Source organism: Alosa alosa, chromosome 7 (assembly GCF_017589495.1).
Source record: "Alosa alosa isolate M-15738 ecotype Scorff River chromosome 7, AALO_Geno_1.1, whole genome shotgun sequence".
In the NCBI taxonomy this organism is placed as follows: domain Eukaryota; kingdom Metazoa; phylum Chordata; class Actinopteri; order Clupeiformes; family Clupeidae; genus Alosa; species Alosa alosa.
The window spans coordinates 29,610,849-29,621,246 of NC_063195.1; the positions used below are offsets into that span (position 1 = coordinate 29,610,849).

Genomic DNA, 10,398 nt, shown 5'->3' on the forward strand with positions numbered 1-10,398 from the left:
AACAGTGTTGCTCAGTGATAATTTATTTCCACAATTTCTACAATGCTGAATGTCACAACATCCTCCCACTGTGGAGATGTTACTTTTTCCCCAATTGCTTGCATGAAAAGTAAAAATTAGAGAACCTCAAACGTGACAGTACGTGTCTGAATGATCACTCTGACACATTAACATGCTCATGTTTTTCTTCCCTTTTTCCAGTCACAGCTCAAGTCAATATATGTGATGAAATTGATCTTTTGCCATTGTAAGCTTAGACAGAGAAATGCTACCTTGCCCCTTTAATACCTTCTGAGAAATGTCCCTTTCGTCAAGTAAAAGCTGCTTGGTCAACATGACAGAGAGATATGAGATATGGGCCACACAATGCTATTCATTTCTATTCCAGAGCTTATAGAGTTAACTAGAGACCAATTCAAATATGTACAAACCTGCACTGGAACAGTGTATTATGACAGCTTTTGTTTTTGAATGCTTCCGTTGCTTTGGAACAATGATATACCTTTGAGGTCATAACTAGAAAACATTCCTGTGCGTTCAATGTATCTTGGTGTCTCTATATCTACTGCGTATGTGTGTATATGTAAAAAAGACCTCTCACAAAGAATTAAGATCCATAGAATGCACAGAAATAAAGGGATAATTGATCTCATTGTCTGTACCACACTGCATCAAAATATGTGTTTGCCATTACACCATTACGATGGAGTCATTTATGACAGAAATATTTATGATACAAATTTGATACAAAACGTAAAAAATAAAAGACTCACTATAAATTCACATATGGTTCATTGCTACGGAGCCCGCGAAGGGACATGATTTTTACTGAGATGGGATTTTTTTTTGAGATTCTATTCCTCGCAATGCTTCTGTGTTCCCTGCATTATGCGGGACAGAAAGAAACAAACATTATGGTCATTAAGGCTGCCATGAATCAAGAAACAAAACAACTGAGCTGCAAGACTGTAAACTGAACAACCACTACACTTACATATCAACTACGATTTCAAACGTTTCACTCTTGAGCACACACAAATATCCACAACAACAGTCACCGTGTCCATTATGCCCGCACGTGGCCACTTGTCAGTTTGCGTCCCTCCGGTCCAGTCTGTGGGTGCAGGGGGTGGCCGGCGGGGGTCACCGCTGGTGGCTGGGGATGGCCACCGTCCGGATCTGCTCCTTCACCTTCTCCATCATGCCCCCGCCCTTGAGCTCGGCGCTCCTGGGCCCCAGGCTCTCCTCGCTGTCCGTGTCGCCGTAGCAACTGGAGCCTGGTGACACGCCCAGTGACGCCATCACGGCGTCCACGTCCCTGTCGCACAGCCTCGGCGGTCAAGCGGGCCCGCCCAGGGACCAGGGGATGGGGGGTGTCTGCGGGCAGGGGACGGGGCTGGGCGCCGGCTGTGCTTCAGTCCGTGCCGGACGCTCTTGACGTCCTCATCCTCCCCTTCCTCCTCATCGCCCTCCCCTTCAACCTCCTCCTCCTCCTCTTCCTCGTCCTGCACGCCGTCGTCGTGTGGCTGGGTGGAGCGGTCAGTGGCCTGGTCGTTGAGCAGCTTGACCAGGAAGTTGATGTACTTCATGGCCAGGCGCAGGATCTCGTTCTTGCTCAGCTTCTTGTCGGGTGGGTGCGTGGGGATGAGCTTGCGCAGCTCCGAGAAGGCGCCGTTCACGTTCTGCTGCCGCCAGCGCTCACGGCTGTTGGTGAACACCCGCCGGGCCAGCTTCTGGGGAGGCCCCGCTACAGGTACACAACACACACACACACACACACACACACACACACGCACACGCACACACACACGCACACACGCGCGCGCACACACACGCACACACACAGACACACACACACATGAAATATAGACACATGCAACTGCAGGAACACACTTGAGATACTGTAATCTATGTGCATATACTGTGCATACTGTATGCACACACACACACACACAGTCCTTATCATGCTCCCACTTACACAGTCTTAGACATTACATACCATCAGGGAGCTCCATTTCAAAATGGGATGATGGTCTCCTCTTGATGCGGTTATTACCAAAGATCCCAAAACCGCCAGGTGGACCCAGGAAGGAACTAAGACAAGAAGGAAGAGAGGGAGAGAGAGAGAGAGAGAGGGAGGGAGGGAGGGAGGGAGAGAGAGAGGTTCTATATGGAGTCGGTCTATATGGCACCAGACAATCGGTCTGTTACAGCACAGCACAGCAGACAATCAACTGTGAAGGATCAAATCAACCCCCTTCCTTTCTCCCACTATAGCAGACCTGCAGCAGTAGAAAGTGATGCCGCTTGCGCAGCGATCTGTTGTTTTGAAGACCCCTATCGGGCGGCGTAATTGCTCCCGTAACAAGGCGCAAGCGACTCAATCCGCTCGGCTGATTGAGAGAAGAGGAATCCATAAAGCCCAATTATCCGGGATTTTGATGATTTCCGGAAGAGTCTGATTGAGCGGGCGTGCCGCGAGGAAGCCTGCCGTCATTAGCACCCGCGGCCTGCCGCAGACCAGGCACGACCCAAATAGATCCACCCGCCAGCCACAGACCAGGAAGACAGACAGACATGCAGACATGCAGACAGACATGCAGACAAACAGCGAGGGAACACAAGCTGCATGCCTCTCAAGGGCGAAGTAGCTGTCTGTGTTTGCTAGTGAGCAGAAGTGGAGCTGGTGGTGGTGGTGGTGGGTGGGGGTGGGGGTGGGGTTAGTAGGAAGCACTCTTGTGCAATCGGTGGGGTCATGCGACGCAGTTCCCTTAAGCAGGTGGTTTCTAAGCCAGCGGTGTGGTCATTAGTGAGAGTGGGCCTGTGGTCTCTGCTCTGGTCTCTGGGCATATAGCGGTTTCAGGTCTGGGGACATGCATCAGTGGAGGCATCAGGCCCACCCCCAACAACAAGCACCAATATACACTTGCGTAGGTGGATTTTCACATGTTAGATGGCAAGGGTAGACATGCTCCCTTTTACAATGTACACAGTTTGGTGTCTTTAAACTCGATTGGTTAGTCGTAGAACTGTTGTATGGCACTCGTGATCGTGGCGTTGACAGCAGATATCACCACGGCTGTGATTACCTGCAGCACTCATGCCATATTGCTTCCCAATCATCCTGCAATTGTCCTGGACAATATCTGCAACCAACGCCACTCTTACTCGTGCCACATTGCTTAAAGTATGTGAGTTTATGCTCAGTGTGTGGTGTAGTAATGCTTATAGTGTGTAGAAAGTTATCTATGTGAGTGTGCTCTGTCTAGATAGATAGATAGATAGATAGATACTTTATTGATCCCCAAGGGGAAATTCAGGAAAACCAGTCTAGCCAGATGTTCCCCTGAGGCCAGATGTTTGACGTGGTTGGAGCTGGTGCTGGTGTGGTTCTTAACTCTAGGTGCTGTGGCGGCGGCTTGGGGCCTAATGTGACTCAGCCTTCTCTTCACTTAACTAACTCACACGACAGCACAGGACAAACTTCTGTGCGTTAGACAATAGGCAGCCATCTTGCTTTGTCTCATTAAATGAGATGCCTGCGTCTAGCTGTGAGGATGGGTAGCCATTTGTGTGTGTGTATTGAATTATGGCTCGACATTAGCAGCTCTACGAGAGTAATGAAGTGTACAGATGGATTTAGACAGCAGGATCCCTGGTGCACCGCCATTCATCAAGGCATTACACTGAGCTGTGCACAGCTTCACTCTCACTCATCTGGGCACTTCGTTCATTTCCACACCATAAAGTACACAAATTGTGCGCCCAGACATTCTAACTCAGTGTGTATGATTAGGCCCACTTGCAGTGCTCTGTCAAGACTTTCTGAAAGAAAGCTCATTTTAGATCGTTAACTTTCTGTCTCACCAGGCACTTATATCACACACATGGAACTGGCTCTAGAATGGATGCAACCCCGCCATCAACTCCTATCACAAATCCATTTCAACCATTTCAACTCTAGAGAGCCCTAGCCTGGGTGAGCCCAGATGAACCTGGTAGTGCGTTTCAATTTGCTCTGCAGGTCAGTCTGGAAAAGATCCCATTGACGTTAGTTTCTGAATAACCAAAACCCCACTAAAAGGAATGTGTATTTTCTTTGAAAATTGTGTAAAGAACTGCAGTTTAAACCTTTGTTTACAAGAAAGATGTCTTTGCTGCACTTCCGAAACAATTTGGCATAAGTTAAATGCACCAATTTAATTTCATTTGGCATTACATGTCAATGGGATCCTTTCCAGACGGACCTGCGGAGCAAGTTCAAATGAGCTAACAGGTTGGTTTGGGTTCACCCAGGGGTGCGTTTTGGGAAACGCACGCCAGGCTATGAGAGCCCAGAGTGGTACGAGTGGCGGCTGACCTCTGACCTCTGTGCAGAGGTGTGTCTCACCTGTTGAGGAGGTGGTACCCCCCGGGCAGCATGGGTCCAGAGGGGAGCATGCCGGTGGCGGACCCGGCAGCAGCGTTGGATCCAGGCAGGGCGGTGAGCTGGGTGAGGCGACCGTCCAGGGGCCCGTGAGGGAGGTTGGGGATGGGGTGGAGGGTGGTCAGCTGCGGGGGGGGCAGGCGGAGAGGGGGCAGCGGAGGCTTGCTGTGGCCCAGGCTGATGACCGGGATGTTGGGCGGGAGGGGGAAAGAGGCTGGTGCCAGGGATGGGGTGGACAACGAGGGTGAGGAGGAGGTGGAGGAGGTGGGGGTGTGGGTGGAGGTGGGGGTCATTGTGCGACTGTGGGGGGAGGTTACAGTCACCTTTGGCTCGGCTGTGAAAGGCACAAGGCTGGGTGGGGGAGGAGGTGGAGGAAGAGGGGGAGGATGAGGAGGATGAGAAGGTGGCGTTGTCGTCGTCGGCTCCGAGGCGTCAGGCTGAGTGTCCATATCTCCCTCCTTCCTGTCCAGCTCCTCCACCACCTTCTTCTCCTCCTCCTCTTTCTTCTCCCTCTCGTCCATCGCCACGGCAACGGGCTCAGGTGTGGACGACTGGGCGCCTGCGCGGCCATCTTGCGCGTCTCCCCGGCTCCCTCCGCCATTAGCCGTCGGCGGACTCCCGCCGTCTCCGCTGTTGCTGCTGGGCTCGCTGGGCAGTCGCTGGACGCTGCGCGGCGCCGGAGGGGGCGAGAGGGGCGACAGCAGCACGGAGCAGACCTGGGGGCTCGGGGAGCGGGCGGCGGACACCGCCACCGACACCGCCGCAACACCGAGCTCCAGCTTCTCCATCATGGTGGAACTCCTCCGGGTGGCCAGTGCCGGCCCTCTCCCGCTCCCTCTCGATGGCGGCCCACTCCTGGTCACTCACACTCGCTCAGACGCAGACCTTCGGCCTCCTGTGTGTCTGTGTGTGTGTGTGTGTGTGTGTGTTGCGACTCCTGATGGGCTGATTAGCTCCCCTGGCGAACCCAAGTCTGGGGTCAACACACACTCCTTCTGTCTGAGCGTTGGGTGTAAATTGCTCTGTCTGTTGGTGTCCAAGACGCTTTCCCTCCCAGCTGTGAGGGGGCAGGAGGGGGAGGTCACATGGGCCGAGTCGCTCCGCCCGCACCGCCGGCCTCAGCCCACATGGTCACATCCAAAATGGTGGTGGTGGCGGGAGAGCGTCTGAGCGCACATTAATCGGACCAATCAGGAGCAGGCGCGTGCGGTGCGCTGTGCGCTGACACCTGCTCGCCCCGAGCCAAAGACCTCTGGGGAGGAGAATCACAGAGAGCAGGAGGGAGTCACTAACATGCGTGTGTGTGTGTGTGTGTGTGTGTGTGTGTGTGTGTGTGTGTGTTGACTCCTGTGTTACCAAGTGTTGGAGCTCCCACGAGGAGCACACTGGATAAATTACCGATGGAGCAGTCAGTGAACTCTGGCTAAGGACGAGGAGTGACTTTCCCAGTTCTTTGTGTTTCGTGGGTGTGTGTTGATCACATGGATTTCAGAGGGTCAATCCACATCTGTTGTCACAAAAAAAGAGCAAATAAACCCATGTGTGAAGGGTGAGGTCCAGCCAATATTTTTTTTTTGCTTTTAAAATAGTTACAGTCTGAAAATGAAATAGAAAAGGCTGTGTATAACAGTCTAGAGGTATGAGATGACCTTTTGAGGAAAAAAAAACAATACGCTGTTCTGAACAAATCTGAACACACATAGGGACCATTTCTTCATAAACATTCAGGTCTTAACCTGAAAACTTAAAAAAAAAGATCCCGAAGCTACAAATCCACCACAACAAAAGAAAAATGTCCACATGGAAGACTTTTCTTTGCCACCAAATAGAAATGAGGTAAGCGACGGCACAGGAATTCACCCTCCCTGCCTGCCCGCCTGCTTGCCCTGAGTGATTCATGATCGGCTTTAGCAAGCCAGCTCCTTCCCCTTTTTCTCTCTCATGAAAAAGAAGTTAAGTTCCAGCCAGTTTCCCCTTTTTGTTTGTGTTTATAAATACGGTCTTTATCGTTTGAGCTGAACAGAGGTCTGACCAGAGTCTGAGGTCGTAGGTATATTATTTAAGGAGCACTGGGACGCCTGGTCAGCTGGTCTGGTGCAGTTACAGCGCAAGGCCTTCTGAACAAAAGACTGCTGTGCAATTCAGTGGCTATAAATATATAGTTATAGTTTCACTACAGATCATAGTAACTGATCATTTTGTGCATTGTATGCTATTGCAAAGTGAGATAAAGTATGAGTGAGATTGCATGTATTAAAAATGTTGTGTAGTTATCTTTTAAGAAGCTCTTCAGCTCATCGCTGCTGTATTAAAGCGACTGAACGGCTGGGACACAAATGCCAACTATGTTGCTCTGATAGAAATTTCATAAAACGCCACCACACTTTTATATGTCTACTGTGTCTACATGTTTCTACATGCTTTGTTTTCATCACAGCAGATAAGATCCATTGAGTACTACTGTAACACTTCCTAAGCACTGGGGCTCTGTATAGCCAAGGGATGGCATATTAATTGCTTTAACATATTTAATCCAGATTAGAGTGATGGATTATCCCATTTGTTTAGCAGATTATCAGCAGCATGTGCTTAACAGTCACTTTGTCCTCATTAAGCAGGAAAACATTTTATGACCTGATATTTAAATCATGATCAGCTCTGCACTGACTGAATAAATTGGCTCAGCCATCCAATATTATATTCAGCGCATGCAGGATGTGATGCATAGCTCTACAGTTATGGTCATTAGATATAACTATGACAATAACATGCCTACTCAGTTAGTCTGTTATAATATTCCATTATGTCATTGTCATTTATTTTTTGTATTATGTGTTGCACGATAAGGTAATTGTTTATTAGGAAAATCCAATTTATCTGAGAATTGTAATTTTCTTCTATCTTGAGAGGTTGTTCTTAAGTCATGTGTATTTATTAGAACTCCACACAAGTGACAATTTCCATGAAAGTACTTACAGAGTTCCGAGGGGGCAGGTCAGTCATTTGTCCCTCTGGTGTCTTCTCTTCTCTCTCTCTTTCTCTCTCTCCTTCTCTCTCTCTCTCCCTCTCTCCGCATAGACTCCTGTTCTCCTCGCAATACCCCTTTCTTCTCGCCCGTGTCTCTTGTCCCTATCTAGGGTCCTGTGATTCCGTCCGGCGATAAGTCCAGTCACTGTCCTCACACAGTCCTCCCGGAAGTGCAGTCCAGTCGAGCTCAACGCAGTTACCCGGAGCGAACCTTCCTCAGGCTTCAGTCCACCAGGCGATCCAGGGACAATTTCTCACCGTATAGCCACTTCTAATAGTGTTCTACTGTTGTATGGAATCACGTGAATTCCTATAAATAAAATGGTGGAGAAATACTACTGACAGTAGTATTTAGAATACTTCAGTCGCCCCAGGTTCAGTCTCACAATCCTATGTGTTCATCCACAAAATGTGGAGTCTGACGTTGTTGCGGAGACAAGGTGATGCTTTCTCATGTCACTCTCCCTCCCTCTCTCTCTCTCTCTCACACACACACTCTCTCTCTTTCTCTCTCTCTCTCTCTCTTTCTCCCCTCCTCCTCGGGTAGTTTCAGGGCTCCAGTTGGCTGCCCGTTGGATGGGGCTGCTGCCGGTCTGTGCGCTGGAGAGAGGGAACCATGTTGCAAGGACAGTTTTCCGCTCCCTGCTGGACAAGAGGATGTACTCGCACAATATGGTGGGCGCTGATAAGGGACTCAAACGCCGCCTGTGGACCCCAGATAAGGAAACCTCACCGCCCCACCACTACCACCACCACCACCACCACCAACCCCCCCGCCTCCCCCAAGCACACACACACACACACACAGACACACACAGACACACACACACACACTCACAGGCACACACAGACACACACGCTACTAGACACACGCAGACATACATACGAGTCTCCCTCCAATAGTATGGTCAATCCTAGACTATAAAGGTTCTTGGATCGCTACCAGAAGTAAGCCATGCTTACATCACCACTGAATAACACCAGAGGCGCTCGTGCACACACACACACACACACACATACAAAATTAACCCACACCATCAGAAGAGAGAATGCCTATACACAGGAAAAGAGTGTAGCCGGGCTCATTGTCTGCGTACCATCCAGTTTCTTGTGTCAATTTCACTCTGGATTTTTTTTTTTTGGGGGACTAAATCACATTGTCGTCTGAATGCAGGCGCAAGTTTATAAAAATGCTTTTCTCATCCTGAAGCAGTATTTTTGAACCCTGCATATTTGGGAAGCTATAAAAGAGTGTTTAACTAATGAGCGATTATCCTTTTTTCTATACCTGTACACTGCTCTCAACACCTACCCTTTTAGGACATGATATTTCCATCTTACGCAGATATTTTTTATAACATAAAATTTTCATTTCAACAGTAGGAAATGGAATCATTGTATTTATCGTAGGAGGATGTCATCGTCTCCCTTTTGTTTGAAAGATCACAGTTAAAGGTCATCTATTTCATCTCCTTTGGATTGTTTCTCAGCATGAAATGAAAAGGCGAGTGAGAGGAATTTTGTTTTTGTTTCAAAGCAAGTAAAAACAGAATTAGACATGTAGTCTCAGATACAATACACATGTAAAATACTATATTGACAAAAAATGTCTTTATCTTTTGTCTGTCAGTAAGGTATTTATGTTGAATAAATGACTCAACAAAGTCTATACATTGCAATTTCAGGGTTTAGTGTTAGTTTAATTGATAAGCAATAATGTCTAAAATGTCTTAGAATATAACGGGATATTAACCTTGTTTCTATCACAATGGTGATAGAAATTCTTTAGAGACAACTGAAATATGGCCGTAAGCATTTATTATGATGGAATGTCTCTATGGCTGTTTTCATCCACAATTTTATTTTGTTGGGGGGAAAAAAACCTTCCACTCACTATAGATTTCTTTGCGAAGCCTCAATTAACCCGATAAACCCAGTTTCCCCATCCTGGGCTAGAAGGCTAGAGGTTTAATCCCCCCCATGAAGAAGAGCATCCTGGTGTGTAAGTCCATCACAATGCCCCCCCTTTCTCTCTCTCTCTCTGGGCTACAGGAGAGGCATCTCCATGCCACCTCTGGATGGATCTTGCAAACAAATGGACACCTAGACCCAAATCCATTTCCATTTCACCCACATACAGTGTGACAATCCGGTTATTCTTCTCCCCATCCAATAAATCCATACTTGAAATTCTATCCATTTTATCCAACACTATTGGTATTTGGTATAGGCCTGTCCTATCCTATTCTCCCCAGCCTCTGTGAGTCCATTCTGTGATTTATTTCTCTTGACAGAGAGGAGAGGAGAGCAGGCCAATCTTCTCCCATCAGGAAGCTATTAACAGGCCAACATCCATTTACCCAACCAAACGTCAGTACATTTACCCACCCAAACGTATGCCTACATATGCCTTTCTTCCACATATCAATATAGTTTCCACATATGCCATTCTTTGGATCCATTATTTTTCACTGGGGACTTGAAGTTAGTCAAGTCTGTTTGGAAAAACAGAATGTCCCTGCCTTCAGCGTGATGAATTTGCATTGATTGTCTTGATGATGACCGTGCACCAACTAAACGAAATCCATCATTTTGCACAATGCTATTCTGCTTTGTTGCTTGACCACCACTTTAGTCAAAGGCTGATTTGTGAAAACAAATGAGTCCAAGCATTCGCTACTTTCAGCTATGATACATATTGAGTTACACGTTTTTGATCTTTTTAAAGGGAGAAACAACAACATTTCTTTCTATTGTGTGCTTTGATTTACTTGTTTTGCAGACAGAATTACAACCACAAACCAATAACATTTGTAATGGGACCAAATTATATAATGAAACACATCTTACTGTACACTGTATCCGTCCAATAACCATGCTATAAAAATGAGTGTCCTAATTACATGATCATGATGAATTAAGTGTAAGGGACAGAAATGTTGCTC

General features: G+C 47.7%; 1 protein-coding gene across 1 annotated transcript; it reads right to left on the reverse strand.

Moving 5' to 3' along the window:
• Positions 1-8,128, reverse strand: lyl1 (LYL1 basic helix-loop-helix family member). The gene is made up of 5 exons (XM_048249051.1): positions 7,403-8,128; positions 4,391-5,933; positions 2,000-2,094; positions 1,393-1,747; positions 1-1,330 (listed from the first exon to the last, which is right to left on the reverse strand). Exons 2-5 carry the CDS (start codon positions 5,215-5,217, stop codon positions 1,144-1,146), a joined length of 1,464 nt encoding a protein of 487 aa, XP_048105008.1. The 5' UTR covers positions 5,218-5,933; positions 7,403-8,128; the 3' UTR covers positions 1-1,143.
• Positions 8,129-10,398: the final 2,270 nt, after the last annotated feature.

What these genes read in the sequence shown, in the direction of transcription:
- lyl1 (XM_048249051.1), bottom strand. Translation starts at nt 5,217, where the DNA reads ATGATGGAGAAGCTGGAGCTCGGTGTTGCGGCGGTGTCGGTGGCGGTG. An exon ending in GGGTACCACCTCCTCAACAG is followed by an intron (nt 2,095 to 4,390) that starts GTGAGACACACC and finishes TTCTTGTCTTAG; the next exon opens with TTCCTTCCTGGGTCCACCTG. An exon ending in TGAAATGGAGCTCCCTGATG is followed by an intron (nt 1,748 to 1,999) that starts GTATGTAATGTC and finishes GTGTACCTGTAG; the next exon opens with CGGGGCCTCCCCAGAAGCTG.